The sequence below is a fragment of the Peromyscus californicus genome, unplaced genomic scaffold (genome assembly GCF_007827085.1).
Source record: "Peromyscus californicus insignis strain IS unplaced genomic scaffold, ASM782708v3 Scaffold_17__1_contigs__length_78620276, whole genome shotgun sequence".
Lineage (NCBI taxonomy): Eukaryota > Metazoa > Chordata > Mammalia > Rodentia > Cricetidae > Peromyscus > Peromyscus californicus.
This window is the reverse complement of record NW_026294469.1, coordinates 52,377,313-52,405,100: the sequence shown is the minus strand read 5'-3', so window position 1 is coordinate 52,405,100 and position 27,788 is coordinate 52,377,313. Positions and strand designations below refer to the sequence as shown.

At 39.1% G+C, this 27,788-nt stretch overlaps 1 protein-coding gene across 2 annotated transcripts in view; it reads right to left on the bottom strand.

The window, feature by feature from the left end:
- Nucleotides 1-27,788, bottom strand: part of Wdr7 (WD repeat domain 7) — a 296,825-nt gene that overhangs the window by 99,262 nt on the left and 169,775 nt on the right. For both annotated transcript variants that reach the window (XM_052742313.1, XM_052742314.1), the window contains one exon: nucleotides 24,587-24,808. In XM_052742313.1, the coding sequence (XP_052598273.1) occupies nucleotides 24,587-24,808 (222 nt within the window). The remainder of the gene's footprint in view (nucleotides 1-24,586; nucleotides 24,809-27,788) is intronic.

Sequence of the window (27,788 nt, the reverse complement as noted above, 5' to 3'; positions counted from 1 at the left end):
TGTGTGTGTGTGTGTGTGTGTGTGTGTGTGTGTGTGTTTTAGAGGAACAGAGACAATTGAACATTTACTATACAGTAAATCAATATGTGCTATCTTTTCAGGCTGAGTAATTTTGGAAGGGACAGGAAGCAATTAGATGCTTCTTACTGTATTGGCTAATGTATAATTTTAATGTTAAAAACAATCTTTTTTCAAACAGCTCTTTTCACTAAATTTGCAAAATAGCTACATACAGATTAACTTTCATCAATTAATTCTTCAACATAACCAAAAATCACTATAACCCAGCCTTCATTTTTAATAGACATGAAGTAACAGTGTAAATCAAACTAAGAAATTTATTTTTCTGTTATTTCACTATCATTGACATCTAAGTAAAACCTGAAATAGGTTATAGTACTTGCCTGTTATACATTACACACACACACACACACACACACACACACACACACACACGCACCAAAAAAAAAAAAAAAATCCGAATCCTTCTAAATCACCTTGGATCAGTGATAAAAAATAAGATCACCAAAATACTGTTAAGGCTTTACATCCACGTATGGATTAATTTGATACTATCAAATCATTTGTTCACATTTAGGAATCTATAACAGAACAATAGTGCTTCATCATTTTTGCTTTTCTCACATATTTGAAATACAGATATAGAACCAAGCCACAGTTTAAAATGTCAGGGTGAGGGTATCCGAATTGGGAGGAACATAGTTCCATGAAATCACAACGTCCGTCAGACAATTCAAGCATGTTCTCTCACTCCAACCTTCCTCCTCGGCCTGCTTTCAATTCAAAGGAAAATCCTACCTTTATCTCCCTAGTGGCTAAAATACTACGGGTAACTGTAGAGAGTTCTTAAGGGAACTGGAGGTGAGCACAGGTGTACACATCTTTTCATCTAATAAGATAAATTATTTAAATGAGACATGTTTCTTGAGTTGATAGTAGTATTCAGTAAGATAACGCATGCCCTGCAAACAGAGGGCAGGCTTTTACGGATCATAATCCTCTCCTTCCATCACCTTACTTGAATTATTTAGACTTTTTATTGTCTTCAAACATAGATGTATTCATTGTAATTATACTTAGATTTCAAAGTGGAATTTTAAAAAGTGCAAAACTTACTGAACACTAATCCTTTTTAAGACGCTATAAAACATTTTAGCAAACAATAAGGAAAAAACACAAAATGGAAGGGAGGAATGAAAAAAGCATAAAAGGAATCTGTATTTGCTCCCTGACTGGTAGGCAGCAGGCACAGTGCTGTGTGTTGACATGTGCTATTTCATTTAACTCTGAAAATAGTTCTTTGAGGAATATTAGTTTCATTTGGGGTGGATGTAAAAAAAATCATTGCCAGAAACCATAAACAAAACGCTATTGGCACTGTCAGAATTCCTGACTTGGAATCCTAAGTTCTGTCCAAATTAGGTCCGTTGTTTACACAAAAACATGCTATCTAGGTTACATCCTACAATTTTGGATGCTATCTGCAAAGGGGTTTTATGCTTGAAACTTCCGTTGACATTCACCATAATGTCCTCTCCTGACAACTCCATAGAAACACACTAGGCTTAACAGTCAGGTACAGAATCGTTTCCACCTGTATGGAGAGTGGAAGCCCGAGCGTCAGAACTCCTCTAGGACGCTGACGGCTGTTCACCTGAAACCCTACTGTATTAGCACATCCAAACAAGGCAAGAAAAGGCAGCAAATATCACAATGACTGGTTTCCAGCTTGCCCCTATTAACTCTGGCCTAGTTAAAGTGAGCTAGCAATGCCATTTTTCTTCCTTTCAAAATCTGTAGAGGGTGAATCAAATGTGAAAACGAGATCAATTCTGCTCTGAGACAGTAAAGGAGCTCAGCACGAGCCCCACTTCAGTTATGGAAAGAATCTAACTGTACCAGTCAAGTGCACACTCATAAAACTGTGTTACAGAGGCAGGAAAAAGAACAAGTGTACCCCCAAAAGCAACAAGGAGATTTCATGATTACTGAGAGGAGCAAAATCCCTGCAAACAGCACACTGTCCACTGTGTAGACATTGAACACAGCACACTGTCCACTTGCATAGATACTACACAGATAGCACACTGTCCACCAGTGTAGATGCGGAACATAGCACATGATCCACCTGCAAAGATGCTGCAAACAATGCACTGTCCACCTGTGTAGATGCTGCCCAAACCACATACTGCCTGCCTGTGCAGATGACACACAGCACGTTATCTACCTGTGTAGATACTGTACAAACAGCACACTGTCCACCTGTGCAGATGATGAACAGACAACACACTATCCACCTGTGTAGATGCTGCACCAACAGCACACTGTCCACCTGCATAGACACTGCACACACAATAAACTGCCCACCTGTGAAGATGCTATACAAACAGAACACTGTTCACCTGTGAAGATGTTAGAATCTGAAAGTCCCTGTCCCGTAGAGTTCCTATGCTGAAATCAAATACCCCAAGTAAATGTGTTAATTAGAGACTTTGGGAAAAGATTATGTCATCAGGACTCATACGAAATAGGCTTCAAATAACGCGTTCATCCTTCCTATCACGTGATGATATAGACCAGAAAGTGCCATCTATGAAGTACGAGTCCTCATAATATACCAAGCCTTCTGGCACTTTGATGGTAGACTTTCTAGTTTCCAAAACTATGGGCAATAAATTCATGTGGCTTAAAATGATCTACTCTTGGCTTCCTTCTCTCTAGCACCTTGAGTTTCTCTGCAACAAATTCCACTTATAAATATTTCATGATGTCTGTCTTAAGGATTGAGACATTAAAAAAAAAAAACCAACAACCCACAAAACTATCACGTCTGCAATAACAATCAATTCTTTAAATTTGTCAAATAGACTGTCAGGGCTACAATTGTATCCACTTTTTTTCTGTCCTCCCCCGCCCCACTTCTCCCCTCTTGTCTGCTTCTCCTTTTCTTCTACTTATTTACATGAATTATAATGCAAATCCCTCTTACATTTTTAAATTTACAGTTTGACTTTCCTCTACCTACTGTCAATTCCCATATACCATGGAGTTTCCTAAGTCTGGCTCTGATGCTCACATGCCTCCGACAGTTTCCAAACGCTCTGATCTCTGCACTCCGACAATGTAGCTGAGCAGGTTCCACGTGAAGAATGGTGCACTGAGGCAGTTTATTTTTTTTGTTTTTGGGTTTTTTTTTTTTTGTTTTTTTTTGGTTTTTTTTTTGAGACAGGGTTTCTCTGTGTAGTTTTGGTGCCTGTCCCAGATCTCACTCTGTAGACCAGGCTGGCCTTGAACTCACAGAGATCCGCCTGGCTGTGCCTCCCGGGTGCTGGGATTAAAGGTGTGCACTACCACCGCCCGGCTGAGGCAGAAGTTTAGGATGCTGTCTGACTGTCTTAGGGTGGGATTGGGAACTATAGCCTGGGTCTGTTAATTTCCTGGGGGAAAAAAATAACCAAAATTATCATTCCATCTTATTGGCTAGAACACTATTATAAAGAATTTCTGGGGCAGGAGAGATGGCTCAGCACTTTTTATTCTGGCAGAGGATCAGAGTTCAGGAGTTCAGTTTCCAGCACCCAAATTGGGTGGCTCACCTGTAATTACAGCTTCTGGAGATCTGATGCCTTCTTCTGGCCTCTTCAGGTTGCCACACATAAATTTCCACACTGTATCTGTATGTCTGTCTGTCTATCTTTTTTTCACACATACTCACAAATTCATAACATTTAAAAATATTTTTAAAAGCTTTACAGAATTTCCTCTCCCTGCCGACTGATTAAACCAAGGCACATTCATATAAAAACACAGAATAAATAATTTCTATTTACTTGCTGGTTTCCAAAGTAAAAAGGCAATTCCTTAAATCATTAACAAATGATACTGAAGTGCATAGGACCCCAGCAAGCCTGGTGTCATTTTGAACTTGGTATCAAAGTAAATTTGATGTTCTGCTTCATTGAAGTGGTGGTATTCATGTTTTAAAGTAAATGTTATAGTATAGCTTATAGTGCTCAAACAAATTGATAAATTACTTCTAAATTGTGAGTTGCTGTGCATGGAAATAATTCCATATAAAATTACATTTTTGTTAGCACTTGTATGACTTTATATAACACAGAGACATGTTTCTTCATAATAAAAAATTCAAATGGGTATCATTGCTACTGAAAAAAAAAAAAAAAGATCGCATTCTTAACTGTTCAATTGCCAGGGCAACACTATTACTCACTCTCTAGCTTCACCCAAATAGAGGTAATAAAAACAGATGGACTGCAGAACAATGCTTTCTGAAGTTTTCCTACTATCAAAAAAAAAAAAAAAAGAAAGAAAAGAAATCACATAATGCACAAGTTCCACCACTGTTTGGAATAAGATATACTTCAACGTCTAAGCTTCATTTGGTGCTAAGTCTTCACCAAATCTGCCTCCCACCTACTGCCCAAACAACAGTCAGTTTTATAACATCTATGTGCTTTCTTATTATAATATCTTAAGAGTTCCATGTCAACAGTTTGAATTCATTTAACATTTATTTCATCTTTCTTCATTTTTTCAATCCTCTTATTGTATAAAACAAAACTTTACAATGTTCTATTGTTACTTGGTTCATTCACAAAGAAAGAGTCTTTTGAAGAAAGAAGCTTAAAAATAACTGAAAGTGAAGTCTTTTCAGCAAGACAGAAGGTTCAAGTATAAGATCACATAGTCAACAAGTCCCTTCAGTGAGGGTATAACTCTGCTTCTTAGCTACTTCCCTTCTGTCAGGAGACAGTAAAAATGACTACACTTGATTGGCACTTTCCACAGGACATGAACAGTAAAAACTGAAAGTGACCCACGTAGAATTACCCCGCATTTTCAGAATGAAGGCTAAAACCCTCACCCTTTGCTGAGGAGCTATTGGCAACTGACAGCTGCAAGGGAAGGGAGAGTCAGTTCTCTTCAGGGATGAGGTCCATGAGAGATGAGCCAAGCTCCAGCAGGTGGCCTTACACCCATGCAGAGTAAGTCTAGCTCTACACAGATGGCATACACTTACACAGAAATAGACACAGGAAGACACACATAAATGAAAAAAAATTTCAAAATAGGATATAAACTAGATCAATAAAAGCTGCACAACCTTCATGGTAGAGGAGATACTTCCTGTTATTATTTTACTTTCTGTTATTATTTTAAGCAAGGTTTAAAGTTGCCTTTTAAATTTACATAAAAGCAAGCAACCACCACCTAAGGCATTAATGAATAGATAAAGAGCACCACCGACAATGATCTGGATACTTACAGGTCAGAAAAACAGCAGAGTTCAGAAGTGAAGTTGCCATATGCCATGCCAAAAGGACACACACAAGAAAATTGGAAGAATTAAGCTACAAGGATTCATACCAGTCTACCTTGATTCATAGTGAATAATCCGCAGAGCAAAAATATGTTGTTATACAGCGATCAAACTCATGCCACTGTGGCATGGATGGGGTTATAATAACTCGGGAGCTTGTAGCACCCGAGAGCCATTTCTGTTTGTCCGCTACACTGATGCTAATCTGCATGCAGGCTTCTCTGGTTTGATACACTCCCAAGTCACTGCACCACTGATACCACATTGTTAGGTTGGGTCATGTAAACTGCCACCATTTCACCATCTTTGACTATCAAGTTGGCAATTAGATATAGTACAAGCTAATACATACTACTTTTCCTAGCCCTTGCCTATGTTTGGCAAATAGTGTAACTACATGGCTCTTCCATGTATGTAAACTTAGATGAAAGATGTGAGGTACAAAACAAAAAAGTAGTTACTTTTCCATCTTAGGTTAGCATTAAAATTATTACAACTTTTGAACATACACATTATATGTGTGTGCTATATAAATATCCAAAAAGCAAACTCTATAGTTACCCAAATTATCTTGATGGACAATCAGTAGGTTCAGCATTATGATTTCTGGCAAGGAAAAGAGTTAAAATGACTTTCTGCATAAAAGTATACAATACCGCCGTACTTGGGGAGCAACCACATCAATATTTGAAGACTTGTGCTACTGCCCAGAACTCTGCTCTTCCCAGAAGCACAGTGGCCTACTCCAATCAAGCCAACTGCTGCATGAGGCAAAGGGAAGGTCACAGGACTGGCCCAGGAGACACTGGGAGCAGACTGTTCTCATAATATGATGGTCAGCCAGACAAAGCAGAATTTTAAATGGATTTGGGTTTAATGCATTACCTTCTCTTGGCCAGAACCTCTTTTTCAGTGCTTAAGAGTCCAAAGAATTCTCCACCTGCCAATAATATTCCCTCTTTAGCACAAAACCATGAGTAAATCCTCTGCTTGCCATTTTTATTTGTTCCTCACTCCCAGAATGCTGTCCCAGTGAACTGACAACCACAGCTAAAATGGATGGCACTGCAACATTTTACAACATATAATGGAACTGCACTGCCTTTTCTATTTAGAAGAAAATACATCGTAAGGTCCACTGGGGCCGAGGATAAGAGATTATAGGAACCATTTCTCCAGCCTGATAAAATACCTCATAGCAGGCCGTGGCAATTAAGAGGCAAATAAAAGTTAACTATAGAATTTGTATATCTACTGTACATTATAATCAAAGATTTAATCTTGTTAACAAATCACTAATTATTCCTTATCACTAACATTCTTCTGAAGCAATAGGTAAGGGACAGGCCTTTATTAGGCCACTGAGATGCAAACTGGGGATCAACAGTTACCTAAAATCATTCATTCATCAGTAAATGCAAAACAGGGCTAGTTGTGCTTTCTACAAACACAGTTTATTTTCAGTTTAAATCTACTTCTTCCAGGAGTTACAAGACTGAACTGTATAGAAATGTATGCAATTATGATAAGGAACTTCTTAGAAAGAAAGGAGGAAACTGGAGAAACATTAAAATTTCATTTATTTATTTCTTTATTATGGGGTGTGTGTGTGTGTGTGTGTGTGTGTGTGTGTGTGTGTGTGTGTGTGTGTGTGTACAGGCACATGTGCCACAGCCTGGATGTGGAGGTAAGAGAGTGAGTACTGGTTGTCTTCTTTCAGCTTTGCATGAGCTAGAGTCTAACTAGGGTTGAAGGGCACCTTTATCCACTCAACCATCTCATCCCTCCATCCTTTCCCCTTCAACCGCTTTAAATCAAAACCCTTTTTTGTATGTGCTGCTTCATGTTCCTAAGGGTGAGTGCACATGGGTGGTGTACAAGTAGGGAGGGCAGGGATCAATGTCAGGGGTCTTCTGTAATTGCTCTCCACCTTATTTTTTGAGACAGGGTCTTTCATTAAAGCTGGAGCTCATCAATTAGGCTAGACTGGTCAGTGAGCTCCACCTTGGGATTTGCTTGTCTCAGCCCCTCGGTGCTGGGAATACAAGCACAAAGCCCCACACTTGGTTTTTACATAGGTGTTGGGGAGTCAAGATCAGGTCCTCAGGCTTGTATGGCAGGCATTTCACACACTGAGCCATCTCCCCAGCCCCAAGAAAACAGTTTTTGGTTGGTCTCACAAATACAGACAATAACATAAACCCTTAATTCAAATCACTTTTGTAGAGAATATCATTAGCATTATAAGGAATCAAGTAGAGAAGAAAATTGTAGAGATAAGCAAGTCCTCAGTTTTGTAACTATATTTAGAATTGTAACAGTAAATTAGTCCTCCTGGACCAGTTGACACTGTATGGCATCTCAACTCCAAATCAACTATACTTCTCCATAGAAATGTCAGGCAGGAAATCAGGCCTTGACAACAGAGCCTTTGCAATGATCATACGAAGAGAAAGATGCTTCCCTTCCAGGTGTAGCCCTCCAAGCTCTGGGAGCTGGCAGGTGGCTCCCATAGCAGCTTCACCAGCCTGTTTTGTTCAGCAACAGTGGAGCTGCATCAAAACTGTTCATGTTCCTACTTCTCCATGAGTGTCTGAACCAGCTCCAAGTTGCTCACACTCAAGGACCACAGTATAGCACTTCAGCCTGTGTTCTCTGGCCAGTTTCTTGATCATTCACAATCTGGGAACTCTCTTTAAAGCGGGGGCCTCTTTGAGACAACTACCCATTGGCTGTGGGTATTCTCCCTCAGCCCCAGATAGACAAAGGAGCAGCTGATATTCTGCACGCACATTTTCTGGGTCCATGAGAGTTTATTTTAAGCCCAGGATAAAGAATGGGTTGCCCCCCTTTTGAATTGTTGGCCAGCAGAGTCCCACAGAACCCCAAACATAACAGGCTATAGCAAATGCTCTTGGTTCCTCTGCAGAAGTTGACAGTAAGACCTACTGATGAAGGCATCACGTACTTGGAGAAATCAAGTGGGAACTGACCTAGAAACTTCATCTCTACTAGCTAGCATTCACAGAGCTGGAAGGTGCTATGCACAGTACTGAAGGGGAAAAGTAATCATCAATCTCACCTAGTTGTGAACCCTGAGAGCTACAGTAATGACTGGCCTTACAAGATATGCCCACTGGTACAATACTGGCACAAGTGTTACCAGAGCAGACAACCATTTTCACATTGGATTGGATGCCCACTTCAAGAGATGGAGCCCATACTTGGTACTGCCAATGAAGCCAAAAAACTTATGACTAGATAGGCTGTAGGCCCTAAGGGAAAATACCCTATTACTATTCTGCTAAGTGAACACACTATTATCATGACTCCTAATGAATGACATATACCAATACATCTCCCAACTCTCAGCAGAGAAGTTTCTTCTTGCAATAGATAGCAGTTAACAAAGAGACCCCCCAATAGGGCAACACATAAAGAATAAGAGGGTATGAAGTGTTAGCACTAAACTAAAGGTGATGTACATATTATATCTGTACCTCCAAGACTCAGATACCTTCACAGAAGAAGGGGCGAAAAGACTGTAACAGCCAAAGGTTGTAGGTAACACGAAGTCACTTTCAGGATATAACAGTACTTTTAGGATATAACAGGTCAGTTGCACATATAAACTCACAGTGATTGTGATCGCATGCACAAGACCTGTGCAAGCCCCAGCCAGAAAAAAATCACAGTGTGAAGGAAGGAAAGTGGGCATGGAATTCCATCAATAGTTGAGGAACTATTAGCATTTGACAGCTGCTAGAAGAGGGAGAGTCATTGTTTTTTAATTACTGGTGTGATACCTAGTAGGTCAACAACACTCCACAGCAGGCCGCACATCCAGGAGTAGTTGGGGAAACACAAATAAATAACAAAGTGTTATTTTTTTAAAAAAGAAAACTTGAAGTTAAGTTCATAGGGAGGTGGTAGTAGATCTGGGAAGAGTTGGGGAAGGGCAGTAAATTTGATCAAAATACACTGTATGAAGTACTCAAAGAATTAATAAAAATATTGTAAAGCACCTCTTAAACATCTTGTAGTGTTTAACCACTTCCTACTCTGAAAGTCTAGCAATTTCCTGTATAGGTAACTGATGAAGCTTCTGTGTTTTGGGGGGTACACCTGAACTCCCTACCTCCCTTCAAGGACTTCCAGGATCCAACATCAGACTCCCTCAAAGGAATTTCTTAAGCACTCAGAGCTAAAGATAGCTTTTACAGTCTTCCAGACAAGTTGCTACCCTTTCTTCACATAATGGAGATGTAATAATACATTTCAGATGTTAATAGTATTCTTCAAAGTGCCTAGCCCAAGTCAACCTATGGAAGGCATGATGAGATTTCCAATGACAGTGAAAATTTACCAGGATACCTAAACCAAGTCATGATGTTTAGTTTTTCTATGTGTCTTTAAGAAGTCTACCTAGAGATTGCTTATGATAGTCAAGCTACATGAGAATGATTAGTGTCTCTGTATAACCAAGAAGCACCTTCAGAAGTCCAATCTGAATGCCCTCCTTGTACTGGAACCCTTCCAATGAATCACTGCAATGAATTGTAAACTTGCTTCCTAGCTTTTATCTTCTTACCACATGTTTATATATTCTTAATCACAAATTCATCTTATGTGCTTTTAAATTTCATAAAAATAAAAGAGCTCAGCTGGGTGTACACGCCTTTAATCCTAGCACTCAGGAGGCAGAAACAGACAGGTTTCTGTGAGTTTGAGGCCAGTTTGGTCGACAAAGCGAGCTCCAGGACAGCCAGGGCTGTTACAGAGAGAATCCCTGTCTCAAAAACAAAAAACAAAACACAACACATAACGAAAAAATTAGGTAGATAGATGATAGTTGGATGGATAGATAGATAGATAGATAGATAGATAGATAGATAGATAGATAGATAGATAGGCAGATAGATAGGCAGGCAGATGATAGATGAACTCTAATTGCTCAAAATCTTCATCAAAGTTTGATGCCATTGAGCTTTAAGCTTTCTGTGTGTTGGGTAAGAAATGACTGCACATTGTGCTTCCAATTTCTAAGTCACTGATAACAAGACTCCACAGCTTTTTGTGATCTTATTAACCAATCTTGTTTCCCTTCTGAGAAGCTCTTTCACCCATTTTTTTCCTCCTATGTAACTTTTGTTTACTTGATAAGATTTTTATACATAAGTAATTCCTCACCTCTCCTCACTTACACTATAAATATTTTTCCTCTCCTTGTGGTTTTACTTTTTACTTTCTTGGTAGAGTTTGGAATTCTAATATAGTTGAACTTATCCATCTTCATTATGATTTGGCTGAGCTTTCTATTGCCTACTTGTGAAACTGTCCTTATCCCAAAGTCACGCTCTCCTGAATCATCTCTAAAATGTTTTGTCTTTTCTATAAAAACTGTTTAACCCACATGGATTGACTTTGGGTAACAATAGACATTAGAGCTTTAATTTGATTATGTTTTATGGCAACTCAATGACACTAATATGGTTTGAATCTAAAGCGTCCCTCATGGGCTCTTGTTCTGAAGGCTGCACACTGGCACAGAGCACAATTCTGAAAGCTGTAGCGTCTTAAGGCGGTGGGTTTGATGAACAGAATTAAGTGTTAAAACTTAAAGCTGAAAGGGAATCTGTTTCTGTCTAGCTCTCTGTTTGCTGTTATGCCACCAGGTGCAGTCTCAGCACAGGCTTCCTTCACCATGCCTCCCTGCTATGCTAGACTGAGACTCTCTCACATCATGAGGTTTGCTGATCAGGTATTAAGTCACAACAATGAGAGAAGTCTAAAATAAACTATCATATAGCTAAACTTACTTTAGTAATTTATTTTGGGGGTACTTTCATAGTATGCACAAAGCCCTACATTTGATTCCTAGGACATACAAATGCAAAGACATACTAGATTTTATCATTGACTTCACTGATCTACAATCAAATTTTTATGCATTTATAAAATTATTGTTACACTGTTTTATGAGACTGTTGATCTCTCTTGAACTAGTTACTGTGGATTTATAGTAGCTTTGATGTATCCACACAGAGCTTCCTAGTTTTGCTTCCTTTCCTTAGGAGTGTCATAGCTTGTCTCTTGAGTGTACTCTTGAGTGTGGTGATATTTCATTTGTGCTGAAATGATGGGTGATATCGTTCTGTATACTGTGAATATGTGTTGTTCTTATTGGTTGATAAATAAAGTTGTTTGGCTAATGGTGAGGCAGAGTAGGGTTAGGCGGGACATTCTAAAGGAGAGGCAAGGCAGATGCTGCCAACTGCCACCAGGAGAAGCAAGATGTAAAGGTACCAATAAGCCACAAGCCACATGGCAAAGTATAGATTTATAGAAATGGGTTAATTTAAGATATAAGAGCTAGCTAGTGAGAAGCCTGCCATGGCCATAGTTTAAAATAATATAAGCCTGTGTGTGTTTATTTGGGACTAATACGTGATCTCTATCACGTAGTAGCTCCATAATACAAGTTAATGACTGAATGGTGAAAATATCCATTGTTTTGCCACTGTCTATCTTTGGGAAATACATCTGTACTTTTTGTGTGTGACTCTTGCTAATTTTTTGTAACTTGCAAATACCACTAGGTTTTTTCCTTTGGTAACTGTAATTCAATGACTTTGACCTACTCTTGCTGATACAGTATTTGAGATGGACAGCTCTATGTGTAGCAGTGGTAGAATGCTTGTGCAGTGCTCAGCACCACACACACACACACACACACACACACACACACACACACACACACAGAGGGATTTATTTGAGATCTGACTTAGCTTTCTTCTCATTTAAATATGTAATAAAATTTAGGAAAGAGATTCATTATAAAATCAATCTCAATCTATATTAATACATTCATTTAATATACTCTTCAGGATTAGAAAGCACAGAGAGTATCTGGAGGATTACTTTCACAAAGGAGACTATAACAAAAAAAAAATCAAACATCGCAGCACCACAGCAATATAAAACTCTGGATCCAGATTCATAACATTAAAACATTCCTTTGTTAGTATCTATGTTCTCATTTGATGGTACTCTAATTATCAAGAGGGATATAGTTCTATATTGTTTTTAAAAGTTATGATACCTGAAAAACAATTATTTTAACCTCTGTATCCAGACAGGTCCAGCACTTCCTTCTCCAGGGTCTATCTAAGTGAGTATGTATGACCCTCTCCTCCAGAAACCTTCCCAACTCAATAGATCTAGCTCATGTCCCACACCCAGTGCTGCAGCCTATTGCGGCCATCCCTGCCTGCTCCACAACCAATCTCTGGGCTTCCACCAAGACAACCCTGCCTACCTACAACCACCCCTCTCCCCACCACATCCAATCTCTCTACCTGGCCAGATCTACCCCCACACTCCAAGCTTGAATCAGGATGTACATCTGCATATCAGCAAGCCCGTGTGTCCACCCAACTTTATTCCATCTGAAGCCATTTCACACTCTAGGCCTATCCTTCAGCATATTCTTTCTTCTGCCTCAACCTGCTTTGTTCATAACACAAAAAGAACTAACAAAAAATGTACACATGTCCAACTCTTATCACAAAAATACAAACCATATGAAATGTCAAGCATCTCTCCTCCAAAACCTACCAGTCATACAGAAATAAATGTGAGTCAAGGAAAATTACCTAGATGAGTCCAGGGACACATAATTTAAAAGAACAATCATAAACTTCAAAGAATTCAATATGTTTAAAGAAGGCACAAAGGAACAGTCCAATAAAAGTAAGGGAAAGGAATTTAAGGAAAATAAATGAATACATGATGCCCAAGAAAAAGCAAACATGAGGTTGATGGAAATGACTAACACAATCCAGAACTTGAAAACAGAATTCAATAAAGAGATACAAACATTGGAGAGGACTCAAGATGAAATGAAGATGGACTGGAAAAGTCCTATAATTCAACTAGAAAAATCAAAAGAAACCCTTACAAGTAGAATGAACCAGGCAGGAAACAGATTATCAGGTCTAGAAGATAAAGTATAGGATCTAGATAAAATAAAGAAAGAATGTGGAAAAGAAAAAAACAATAAAGGAAAGAAACATACAGCAAATGTAGAACACCATGAAAAGACAAAACCTTCAAATTACAGGCATAGTAGGAGAAGGATCCCAAGTCAATGGCATAGATCAGATCTTCACGAAGATTAGAAAAGAAAGCTTCCAAAACCCAAAGAAAGATGCACCTTTACATATACAAGAGCACAAGGAAGACCAAACAGACAAGACCAGAAAAGAAAATCCTCACACTGTATCACAGTTAAAACACCATGTATGAACAACAACAATAACCCCAAACCATGTGTCACATACAATAGGAAGCCATCATAATAACAGCTGACTTCTCAATCGAAACTCAGAAAGTCAAAGAATCCTGGAGCAATGCATTCAAATCCTAAAACACCACAATGACCAACCTAGACTAATATATCCCATAAAACTACCTGCCATACTTAAAAGATATTTTAATACTACTCCATTACAGTGAAGAGATACCCATGACCAATGACCAAGGCATCTTATGAAATAAAGCACTTAATTAGGGACTTGCTTACAGTTTCAGAGGTTTAGTCTGTTATTAACATGGCAGGGAGGATGGCAGCATATAGCTAGGTGCTGGAGCAGTAGCTGAGAGCTATGTCCTGATCTGTAGGCAGAGAACGAGTGAGGGGGTGGGGGAGTTGAGAGACTGGCCTGGGCTTGACCAATGCTTTTGACACCTCAAAGCCCACCCCCAGTGACACATTTCCTTCAACAAGGTCACACTTAATCCAATAAAACCACACCTCCTAATCCTTCTAATCCTTTCAAATAGTTCCACTCCCTAATAACAAAGCATTCAAATATATGAGCCTATGGGGGCCATTCTTATTTAAACGACCACAAAGGACAAAGGAAAACTTTCCATAATGATATAAACAACCTGAAAAATTTTAGCCAGTAAGTCAAACCTAAAGAAAATACAGGGAGCAATCTTTAGGTTGAAGAGGGGAATGAAAATAGTCAAGATATTCTAGAGTAAAAACAAAGCCATAATTCTAAAACATGAAATACCACTAAGACCACTAACAAGACCACCCAAAATCAACAACACAATGACTACCATTAACACACTCATTCCAAAAATAACTTTAAATATTAATAGCCTCAAAAGGAGTAAGTTGGGGAAGCAATAGAATGGAGAATCGCAAGGTACAAGTAATCTGACAGGGAAATAGGAAATGCTCAAGGCTAATTAGAATGTGAGGGGTGTGGGGGGTGGAGATAAATATAGAAGAAGGAGAGAGGAGGGCAAAGTAACAGGATATTTGAAAAAGTCATAAGAAACCACACTAATAAGTATTGACCTAATAAGATCAAATAATACATATAAATCTCTCTATGAATAACTACTTTAAATGAAGTTTTCCCATTTGGGCTGACAATGTTCCATCCCGTTGGAGCCAAAGACTATCTAACAAAACCCCAGCATCAGGCATATGAAGCCTCTTTTGAGTTGTTGGTCAAGGTTTTCCCAAACACTCTCAAAACGGTACAGGTTATTTTTGCTATTTCACTTGGTTGCCCTCTAGAGGTAAAAGGTAAGTTCCTATTACTGAAAACACTGCCCTTCAGAAAAAGGGTCTGGAAGTCCTGAGCTGGTACTGTCAAAAACCTCCCCTCTAAGGACAAACTTTCATTATACTAGAAACTCCATTATAGATTCCCAAGGAGAGAAGTCACCAACAGTCCTACCTAGCTATGATACCCATGAGCCACAGTGAAGACCAGCATGGCATGATGACCCTAGGGGTGCAGCAGTGGCATCCATATCCTGGTGGCAACCAACAGCTCTCTGATTGGATACAAGAGCTGCTCCATGAGAGGGAACTCACAGTTGGTGCTGGAAACCTCGCCAATCAACAGGGCTAGTAAAGTCAGGGATCGTGGAAGAGAATATACAACTGCAATCATACTAAACAAGCATAACTCCTAACTAAAGTCTAAATACTTGTCCTTATACACAGATAAAGGTTATCCTCACCCCTCAAACAACAAAAACCTCCTCTATGCAACTGTCAGAGACCATTACAGAAAACCACAACCAGCCAAAATGTAAAAATGTGGAGCCCAGCCCCAAAGGATACATCTACAGCACAACTCCTAAACCTAAGACTTGGGGATTATTGTGGGAGAGGGGGCAGAAAGATTGTAAGAGTCAGAGAAACAGGGAGTTTGATGTGAGATTGTGTCTCCTAGGAATGTTAGAAGCTATATCCATTAAGTCTCTCCAACATGACTACCTAAACACATACTGAACAAGGCCAACAACAACAGACACGCTAATGTGGACTGGGGAGAGCCCAGATGGACTCAATCCTATACAAAGAACTATGGGCAACTAAGGAATGCTGAGGATAAACAGTCTTCACCGGGAAGAGCCCACCAATTGATTATCCAAAACCAAATGGTTAGCTGTGAAAACATGCATGTAAGTAACACTATATAGACTAAACAAGTTATATTTAGGAATATATTTGTACATACATATCCACATATGCAAGTACCAACAATTAGTAAAAAAGGAGGCCATGATTTTAAAAGAGTACAAGGAGGGTTATATGAGAGGATTTGAAAGAAGGAAAAGGAAGGAAGAAATGATATAATTATAATTATAACCTCAAACAATAAAAAATAATAAAAATAATTATTTTGACAAACTTTTACAATAGTCCTCATCCATTATTATTTTAATGACTTTCTTTTGAGAACTAAATGAAATATAGTCTATTCCTAAGACAAAAGCACAAACGCATATCAGTATGGCATTTTTCATGCACTCTCTAGGGATCATATACATTAGCCAGCCGGAGAAACTAGAATTACAGTATTTGTAATGATCAACTGTAGAAAAAAAAATCACTTTCCCTAATCTAAGCTTTAACACCAAGGATGAAAGCCATTTCTAAGGTACAAAGATGTACATAGGTTTTATGTGTCTTTTTTTAAAAATCTGGTCAGTACCAGTACATCTCTAAGTGAGATAGATGTTCACATCTTCAGGCAGCCTGGTACTCACTCCTTTTTTGCACCTGCACATCTAAGTTTTGCTTATTTATAACTGAGAAAAGCTGTGTAAAATGGTAAAAAGACACTTCATTACAGTATGAATACAGGTATTCTAGTCCATGTTTGGCATTTTAGTGTCAAAAGATTAACTCCCTATGGAAAGGAGGAAGGAGTAATTCCTCTCTCAGAGATTATACATTATCAAACAAAAAGCCCAGTGCCAGGTGTGGGCCAGTGGTATCCTACAGACCTCTCCCTTAAATAGGATATTAGTATTTTTTCTAGGTTATCCTCCAGAATTTGATGGTAAGACTCTATGACTGACAACACATACTCAAATTTAAAAAAGAAAAGAAAAGAAATCAAGTGGGCATTCAACTGAAAACTCTATGCAAGCTACTGGGCATACAAGCAGCCAAAAATATTTCCCAGTGGAGCACCCTGCAAGCTATAATAACAACTGGCCTGGCACGATGTGCCTATTGGTGCAATTGCGGCATGAATATTATGGAGGTAACTAACTGCTTTCTGGTTAGATCTTGGGCCTACTCCACAAGACAGAATTCATACCTGGTACTATTAAGTGGACCAAGAAACAGTGACTGGGTAAGTCATAAGTCCTAGGGGAGAACTGTTACTATTTTTGTTGTTGTTAAATGGATGTAATATTAAACTGTTCCATAAAAGCTTGTCTTATAACCAAATACTAGTGTGTAAATCAACCCTCATAAGAGAAGCTTCTTTCTGCAGTAGATGATGGTTAATACAGAGAAACCAACTGGTCAACATGCAGAGATTAAGAGACTGTGCAGTGCTCAGCACTAAATGGGAGATCTGTATCACATCTCCTCCTTGGAATGTTCAGGGGCCATAGGGGAAGAAGCGTCAGAAAGATTATGAGTAGGAGGGAGTAAAGGAATGGTGTGAAGCAGTGTTTTCTGTACATGACAGGGCCATTTCACAAATGAATTTAGAGAAGCTTCATGTACAAGACCTATATAAAATCAAGCCAGCCTAACCCAGCATGGATGGGGGAGGGGTTCACGAAGTCCCCTCGCTGAGGAGTTACTGGCAAGCGATGGGTGTTGGGGGAGGAAAAGTCAGTTTTCGTTAGGGAGGTGCCCTTGATAGGCTGCCCATGCTTCGGTAGATGGCCCTACATCCATGCACTTGAACAGAACACCAGATGAAAACAGCAATGTGCAGTGTGGAGCAAGAGACCCGGCAAAGAGGAAATATTCACTTATAACCCACCTGTAGTGTGCTTCATACTATGTCAGGTGAGAAAGAAAACTATTTACCTTAAAGTGTACCAACAAATATGTATAAAGTTGAAATTAAAAGGCCCCTCCCTCTAATCATTTCTGTTATTTAAAAGGGGGAACTGGAGTACATGAAAGACCATACTCTACTGCAGTAGATCTGGGAAAGCTATCCATCTCAACTCCTAGGACTGATGACTCACTCCTGCAAAGTGTTGGGGATATTAGTAGTTCACATGTCTTAGTCCCTCTATAGGGTCTGCACTAAGATGAGGAAAGCAGCCTTATTTATGTCAGATCCTCTTCTCAGGATACCTCTGGTTCAATGACTAAGTGACATAAGTTACTGAAGTTAGCCCTGTGCCTTAGTAGAGGGAAGTCTAAAGGGTTACCCATAACACGGTTCCCTAAGATCAGCAAAGGCTTTCTTTGCAGCTGAAACTCAGCTCAATGTCTCCCCTAGCCAATTCTCCTTTATTCCCTCCTTTCAAGCTATTGATCCCGGAAATAGTCCTGGAAACAAATCAACTTTTGAGTCTGCCACCTAAGGAAATGACTTATGACACCTGCCCAAAGTAAAGAATCCAATGAGAGATCAAAACAATTTACTACAGACGTGCCAGCATAATTCTACAATTACAAAATGAACAGAGACCAAAGAACAAATGGAGCAAAAGCTCTACAACATATCATAAACAATGTTCTGAAATAGTCCAAAGCCTCAATTGTGTATTGACGAAGGGGAAGAGGATGAGGAAGAGGAAGAGGAAGAAGACAGTTCTTCACTGAATTCATTTAATATAAAACAAGAGGGAATCCACCATCACAAGGAAAGGAGAGTAGGAAGAGGTGGAGATGAACTTTCAAGGATGCTGGATATCTGGAAGCAGACTCACTGGGCCAAAGAGGACATGAACTTGAAAATAGGCCCCCTCACTTATTCTATAGATATACTGCACCCAAGAAGAACCTAAATTGCTCAAGGGTATAAGGTAACCTAATCTAGACCTCTAACTAATTTCAGAGATTTTCCAGCTTTTTTCAATGCTATTTCAATAAATATATAAGGTGTAAGATCAAGATGTGAGTTCTCACCTTCCTTTTCCTGCCACCACGCTGTCCCTGCCATTACATACTCAACCCTCTCAAACATGAAGCCAAAATAAAATAGTTCTCCTGTAAGTTGCATTGGTCATGGTGCTTTATCACAAAAAAACAAAAAATAACTAATACAATTAGCAATTAAAGTTCATCAAATATTGTATCTTAATGGCTTTATCTTAAAATGATAATAATTATTACTCATTCAATAAGAGACCAAATAGAATAAATATTTAATGGCAGCAATGCATTCTAGATGCCAATATAACAAAAAGAGCAACAGATGATAGGAAGAGAGCATTACAGTAGATTAATAGTATGCATGACTGATTGAAAAGAGCTAAACAAGATACAGGGCATTTAGACATCTGTTTCCAAACAGCAGAGCAAGACTTAAAATGACAAATTTAATCAAGATCTCCAATTTGAAAAATAAAGGTCTCAAAATTCAGTTCCTGTAGGCAAGTCCATCCCCAATGAACACAAGACCTTTGAACAAAATATAGGGTCATGTTGTGAAAGTAAAAAGCAAATCCATGATTACTTTTATAATATTTCATATCTGGGTTGGAAGATAGTTCAGTTTGTAAAGTGCTTGCTTTGTTGAGGACCTGTTAAATCCCCAGAATCTGCATTCAAAACAGCTAGACATGGAGATGGGCTTATAATCCCAGTTCTGGGGAGGTAAAGATGAACAGCTATCTGGGGGCTTGCTGGCACCAGCCCAGGCTACCTGTTGAGTTCCAGGCCAGTGAATGCCTTGTATCAAAAGAAAATTATTTAAAGGCAGATGGACCCTGAGAAATACTACTCAACAACGTCCTCAAAGACATCATACGTATGTACATGCATAAGCACATGGATCCACATACAATGTGCACTAACATGAAAATGCACACGCACACACACACACACACAAATATTGTGACCACTAAAACAATGTGAGTCGAATTTTTTAAAAATTAAGAAAAGCATTTTAGAACCAGTTCTAGCCAATACTACATAATTTCTTGCTAGAAACCTCTGAAAATCTGTATTTTTCTGTTAATGAAATATTCAAAATTATAAATTTCTAAAGAAACAGAATCTTCATCTCTTCCCATATCCATTCCGATATCCAAAGTTCTCAAATAGTGAACCTGGTTCTAAACCACTCAGACTGTTAAAATGTCTGGGTAAATTTTATATGCCTTCCTTGGGAAGAGAAGAAGTCTGCAGAAGTCCCTACAACAGCTCTTTTCAGTCCATGATTTCCTTCAAGTCAGAAATACACACTGAGACCCTTTTACATGCAGGTCCACTCCCAGCTTCTCAGAAAAATAAGATTTCGATACTAACACTGTAATGGCTAATCCTTGTTTGCCAACTTGACTACATTTGTAATCAACTAAAACCCAAGTAGTTGGGTGCACCTGTGAGGGATTTTCTTGGCTCATTTGAGGTGAGAAGACCTACCCTAAATTTAGATCATTTAAAGTCAGAAGACCCACCTCAGATTTGATCCACACCTTCTGGTGGAAGCCCACATAAAAGGGTATGAAAGAAGAAAGCTTTTGCTTTTTGCCTCCTTGCTCTCACTCTCTGGCAAGTTGAATCTATCCTGCTGCTTATGCATTATTTCACTGGTATTGGAACCTAACTTCTCCAGGATTCCAACAAAGACAGAAGAGCAACTGAGACATTCAGCCTCATGAACAACTGCTAGATTCTTGGCCTTTCCATTGGAGACAGTCATTGTTGGACTAGCAAGACCACAGCCTGAAAGCTGCTCTAATAAAGCATACACACACACACACACACACACACACACACACACACACACACACACACACACACACACTCCCTCAGTACTGTCCCTCTGGAGCAGTGGTTCTCAACTTTCTTAATGCTGTGACCCTTTAATACAGTTCCTCATATTGTGGTAACCCACAACAATAAAACTATTTTCACAGCTAATTCATAAAATGTAAAAATCCGATATGCAGGCTATCTGATATTTGACCCCCAATGGGGTCATGAACCATAGGTTGAGACCCCTGCTCTAGAGAACCCTAACTAATACAGATGGTGGTACTAGAGAAACAGAAGTATAAAGGTATGTTTTAAGTATTTGGAACAGACTTTCCGTGTGTGTGTGTGTGTGTGTGTGTGTGTGTGTGTGTGTGTGTGTGTATTCATTTGTGTGTGGGGGGGGTGGATGTGTGGGGGTGTGTACACAGGTGCATGTATCTGCATTCACACATGTATGAAAGTGCCCTCAGAGACAAGATGGGCACATTGGTGTCCTAGAGCTGGAGTTATGAGTAGTTGTAAGCTGCCTGATGTGGGTCTCAGGAACTGAACTCTTTTCCTGTTGGAAGAGCAATAAGTGATTTTACTGTTGAGCCCTCTCTCCAGCCCATGTTCATGTGTTTTTAAACAATGCATTCAATATATTAAAATAACAACATATTTAAACATTGTGTTTAAATTCATAAATCATAAGTTTTAATGTATACAATCAACAAAAAATATGGAAAGGATAAAGCATTTCTTTCACTTGTTAAGGAGATAAAGAGTAAACCAGTTTTCAAGCCACCTGATCAACCCACGTAAAACTTTCCTAACCTCTAACACCTGAATGACAAAATTTCAAGTAAGGAACAAACCTGTATCTAAGTCCTGGGCCATCTGGAGTGGCACAGACAGGAGAAAACAGGTCACTTGGGGGTTTATGAATGGAAAGCAGGGCCCTTTAAGAACACATGAAAGGTAAGCAGGCTAGAATTTAGAAGCAGGTTGGGAGTATGGAATACTTTGCACAGAAGTAATGCAGTATATCCAGGGGGAGAATAGAAAAGACATGAGTTTCCAGATTACAAGAAGCTTGAACTCAGGCTCTGTTCTCACTACTTTCTGGCTGAGTCACTAGGAAGAAGTCTTAGTTTTCTATTTAGAAGATCAAAGGAACAGCATAGGAAAGAAAGAGCTTTTCTTTTTCTTAAATGATACAATTAAATGGTATACATTCATCATATAGCTCTCTTTTTCTGGGACCACATAATGGTCAAAGCATGAGATCCAGAAACAAGAAGCAACATTGAAAGCAATATTTGCTGCAGGTATGATTTCACTGGGATAACAAAGCCTGCCTGCATGCCCCAGGTTTGAGAAATGGAGGGGACAGAGGCATCAAGTTATAAGATTAATTATGAAAATTAAGTAAATGAATATAAAAAAAACTTAAAAAAAACCAATGAGTTGCTTTAGTGGGGGTGGTATGATTTCTCTCTAATCTCAGTGTCAATAGGAGTCAGGAAGTTATCACCAGTAAGTATTTGCCTGTCGAATTAGAAATCTTGAAGAAAGGTGCAGAGGAGCAGCTACATCTTTGGACCAGGTTTATAATCAAAGCAATGAATATGGCAGTTCAGTTATGCAGCAAAAGTATGGAGCAAAGGTCCAGTGAAGCGCTCCACTGTGAAGATTAACTAAGTACCATCTATCTTTTTCCTCTGCATAAAGGTCAAACTCCTATAGTGTTTTACTCTACAAGGCTATTTTGTGGAGGCTGGAGAGATGGCTCAGTGGTTAAGAGCACTTGCTGCTCTACCAGAGGAACTGAGTTTGGTTCCCACCATCCACATCAGGGCTTCACAACTGCTCCAGGGGACCCAGTACCCTTTCTAGCTTTTACAGGAACCCCTCACACACATGTATATACACATGAATTAAAAATAAATAAGCAGGGCTGGAGAGATGGCTCAGTGGTTAAGAGTTCTTGCTGCTCTACCAGAGGAACTGAGTTTGGTTCCCAGTACCCACATTAGGTAGCTCACAGCCACCGGTAATTCCAGCTCCAGGGGTATCTGATACCTCTTGCCTCCACAGGCACAACTACACCACCCTACACACACAGGTGCACATGCCTTACCCGTGACACATACACATAATTTAAATAAAAATTGGCCTTAAAAAAAGGAACATCTCCTGATATGATCAGTAGGATTATGCTTCCCTTAATGATATCACAATTCAGAAGGGGTTGGTAACAAAAACTTTTAGTGCCAACACTCCAAAGGAGGAAGCAGGCAGGTCTTTGTAAGTTCCAGGCCAGTCAGGATTACAAGTAAGACCTTGTTTCAATAAATAAAATAAATAAAAAGATGCCCCAACTCATAAAACTGCTTTTAAGACAAGGTAAGAATACTCTGGTCTTAGCCCAAGGACTTCCAACACCAAGTACCAAAGGGCTCATTACAAAACACCTTAGACCCATTGTTGCCCCAGCACTCACAGGGTGGCAGGCAGCTGTACAATATAAGACCCGTGAGAGCTAGCTGCAATAGTGGAATCATTTAAAACTGTCATTGGAAATTTTTTTTAATTACAGAGGATATTCATGCTTTTTCCATTCTATATCCCACCCAATCTCCAACTTTTCAAATCCTATCCTATGAAAGTGACATTATTTTTCAAAAATTATTGAAACTAGCTTTTGTGAACTGGGATGCTTGGGGGAAAGCTGTGTCTAAAAACAATGATCTACTGCTCAGAACTGTATTAGCATCTAGAGGTTAGAATGATGCAGAGGCAGAGGCCAATTACCTTATTTTGAGCTAACTGTAGCTCCCTAAATAGCCATTCCTTGCCCACCTCGGTGTCAGAACTAACACACTGTGACTAAGACAGTGGATCTCAATCTTCCTACTGCTGTGACCCTTTAATACAGTTCCTCATGTTGCAGTGACCCCAAACCATAAAATTATTTCCGTTGCTATTTTTAATGTAAATACTTTCGGAGGTAGAGGTTTTGCCAGAGGGGTTTCGACCCACATATTGAGAAGCACTAGACTAAGAGAATAAAAAACCTTTCGGAATCTATTAACTTAGCAGACCACCAGCTTCCATCAACCCCAAAGCTAAGGATGTCATCAACATAGCCTCTTAGGACTGTAATTGAATTGCTGATTTTGCCATCAATGTATTTTTATTTATTTATTTGTTTGTTTGTTTTTTGAAACAGGGTTTCTCTGTGTAGCTTTGCGCCTTTCCTGGAACTCACTTGGTAGGCCAGGCTGGCCTCGAACTCACAGAGATCCTCCTGGCTCTGCCGCCCGAGTGCTGGGATTAAAGGCATGCGCCACCACCGCCTGGCCTCAATTTATTACTTTTTTCTTTCTGTTCCTGTAAAACTTCATGAAACTATTTCCACAGGAAAACATGGGCCCTGGGGTAAGCTAGCTCTGTGTTCTCTAGGCCATGGTCACTCAAATTTGCATGGTGGCACACGCCTTTAATCCCAGCACTCAGGAGGCAGAGGCAGATGGATCTCTGTAAGTTTGAGGCCAGCCTGGTCTACAAAGCAAGTTCCAGAACAGCCAGGGCTATTACACAGAGAAACCTTGTCTCGAAACTCCCCCACAACTCCACCCCCCAAAAAAAAGAAAAAGAAAAATTAGCTCCAGAAAATCTATTTCTTAACTATACCCTTTGAAGTGTGTGCTGTAATAAGTGCATGTGCATGTGTACTCCACACCCACTTTCATAAATTTTGGAGAAGAATCTTGATCAAAACTTCAAGAATACAGTTCTCCTGTTCTTTTAGAGAAGCCCTGAAGACATGAAGTTTTAACTTTAAATGAAATTCAGAAATAAAGAGCACTGGACCCAAAAGGTTGTTGTGTTTCCTAACTTAGTATTACAGATATACTAAACTCAGGATATATTCAATATTCTGACATTCTGTTGACAAAGATGTCTTCAAAATCAAGTTGATCAGCATCAGAAATCTGAAAACTTACAGGTATGTCTGGCCAGTGAGTAGTTGGAGCCTCCACTGGTCAACCCAAATCCTTCGGGAATTTGACTGGAGCTTCGAGGTCTGGTCAGCAGCTTCGGTGGTTCAATTTCAGCTCCAAATTCCGCGCCTATCACTCCCAGGAGGACAATAGCAGTGGCCTGCTTCCGCCTTTCTTCATAAGAGGTGGACATTTTCTTCATTTGTGGGACACTCGATAAGCAACCTGAAAGCCAAAATATAAGAATGCAAATTAAAAGAATATCAAAACAAAAAAGTATATGGAGTTAGAAGAACATTCTAGATGACACACTTCAGAAAGAATAGTTATTTTCAGAAAATGGCACTGGGGCATCAGGGTGGGGCAAGAATAAATATGTCACCGAACCAAAGAGATGGAAACACCTTGTTAATAGCCCTAAGTCTTTGCAGAGTTATCCCTTAAAATACACTCCTTCCCTAGAAAACTTTAGTTATTTGCCCTTTTCCTACATGTAGGCTGTTTTTATCATGAGACTTCTCCAGTGTTAGAAAATGAATGTAACTACCAAAGCCATGAAAACCACATTTCATTTCTTATATCTCCTATAAAAACTACAGTCTTAGGTGTTTAAAAATATTTAATACTAGAAACATTTTCCAATCTATACTATAACATACATTTTCCCACTTCACAGCAATTTTCAGTTTTTAAATACAGAACAAATATTTATTAAAAATATTAACAGGTCCTAAAGTGGAAGAAAAAAATGTGAAAGCTTCATGACACTAAAGAGATGAAATATCAGTAGTCACTTCCTCTGTGTTTAAAAGGACCTTAATTCTAGACAGTCTCATATTTAACAGTTTGGTAACCTAGATCTCTGTGCATTCACTGAAAATCAACCTTATTTTCGTACTTCACAGACACAAGGAGTAAGAGCACAGGGCACCTGCATCTAGAATCATTCTCTATGGTCCTGTAGGCTTTACTCTTTACACAGTCCTCTGCAAATAGGAAACAAGCCGCTCCCCTCCCCCACGTCTCAGCAGGAGCATGCTCCACAACAATAGTTCAAAGGAAAGCTCTATTCTGCAGTTGCACTGATTGTTCTGTCAGCTGACCTCTGCAGAAGGGAATTGCTAACTGCTGCCTTGCTCCTGAGCTGACAAATGAATGATCGCAGCTCCATCTATTTTCACTATGGCTGCCTCTAGCCCAGGTGCTCAGACAGAGAGCCCGGTGTGACATCTTAGATCAAGATGAATTGGCACAAACTCCTGATCCAAGATTGTTTTATACCATTTAATTTAGTTTCTTCCCCTGCTTGGATGAGCACAGCTCTGGTTATGGATTTCTATTCTAATGTACTGAAGCAGGCCCTGAAAGAAGCCGATGAAGCAGCTGCTAGAGCAAGGGACTGCAGGGATACTGATCAATAGGCAAGGCATTGACCCCAGCCGCTCAGCCTCTGCAACGCCTGGCAGCGGGGGAGGGGCACAGCAGTACACATGGTCAGCTTCCACGAGGAAATTAAACAAGGGGACTTGGAGAGTTCCACTCTCACTCTGGCCCCCCACCTTCTCTATGTTCCTTCTGTTTAATTACCTCAATCTTGTCTTAACTCCCACCCCTAGGGAAGGAATTAAGACTTTACACTAGTTTAATTTGGTACTTTCTATCAGCCATTTATACATTTTATCCCTAAACTAATAGTAAGTATTGTAACAGGTGCCCTCTGCTAAGTGGCCAAAATATGAAATCTTAATTACATCACTTGGTGAAATTTAAAGATTAGCATGTACCTGGGCTCAGAGTAACACTGTCCCAATAAGTATTAACACTACTGGTGCTGAAATTCAGTGTTTAATTTTTATAAGCGCTTAGACATAAAAAGATAGATCTTTGTGAACAAGAAAATAGAAAAAGAAGAGACACTAACTGATGTGTGATGGCATAAGGTGCCAGCTGCATCCCTGGTACTGTGCTAAAAATAACAGCAAGCCCACATTTAGTTCCTCAGATTTGGAAATGTCTTTCCTTTATTGGTCTGGCCTGGATTTTCTGTTAAAAAGAAATAATGTGTTAATTAGCTGCAATGCTTTCCTATAAATGAAACTGCCAATCAAAAGGGAGATTTGGAGATATTAAAAATAATTCTTTCAAAGTAAGTCTTCCTAGAGTTTCGTGAAAATCTGGTGTTTTTTTCACAGAGACATGGCTCCATTTAATCATGCTAAAGGGTGACAGAGAGATCCATTTTCTTGACAGGACGGTTGATCACCCTATCACAGTAAGAAAATTAATACCTTCAACTAGCCAGTGCAGAAAATGGAGGAACTGGTGGTGAGGGACATAAATGTCTTCTATTGAAGTTGCAGACAGAAAGCACATTCTGTGTGACCATGATCTTTCCTTATGATTAGCTTACTCTGAACACAACACGAGGTTTTGATTTTATTAAAACAACCATTTAACTCATAGGGTTTCTCAAAAGTATATAATTGTCTTTAGACTTAGCATAATTGACTCCAGATTTACAGGAACAGGAATAAACACTTTGCTTACAGCTTAACTAGAGTACAGGTAAAATATTTGAGAAGTTTAAGCTATTAAAAGGGCTGTGAGATATTGATTACTTCATTTAAAAAGCAGTCAGAGAGTGCAGCTGAGAGGTCAAGATAAATTTAACAATTTGAAGCACTTTACTAAATAACTCTAAAGATCATGTTAATTGGCTTTGTGCAGTTCTGGGGTAAAATTAATTTTATCCTAGCTTACAATAAAAGGATTAAAAGACATATTAAGTTCTTCAGCTTTAACTGGAATAGGAATCAATGGATTTGAATTAAAGCGAAAGGCGGTTTTATGAGAGATGGACTACCAGCGGATACTTTATATCTGCAATTAGCCATATATTGATAGAAGGTTGTTATTGTATTAGGTATTAAAACCGTAGATAAGTAGATACCAACAATTTACTACTCTGATAAAATACTTTAAGAACTCTGTGGTTTGAGCTGGGAAAACCGTTTTTAAAACATTGATTCTTTGTTTAGGACTGAATATCATAATGCTTTCTTAGTTGACTTTTATCTTAGTAAATTCTAGTTAAAACTAAAGAACAATGTGTGTGAATTCAATTGGAATTCCATTCAAGTTGTTACAATATGTAAAACATGTTGCACTTCACAAACATATCACTAAGATTTTTAAAGCCAGGACA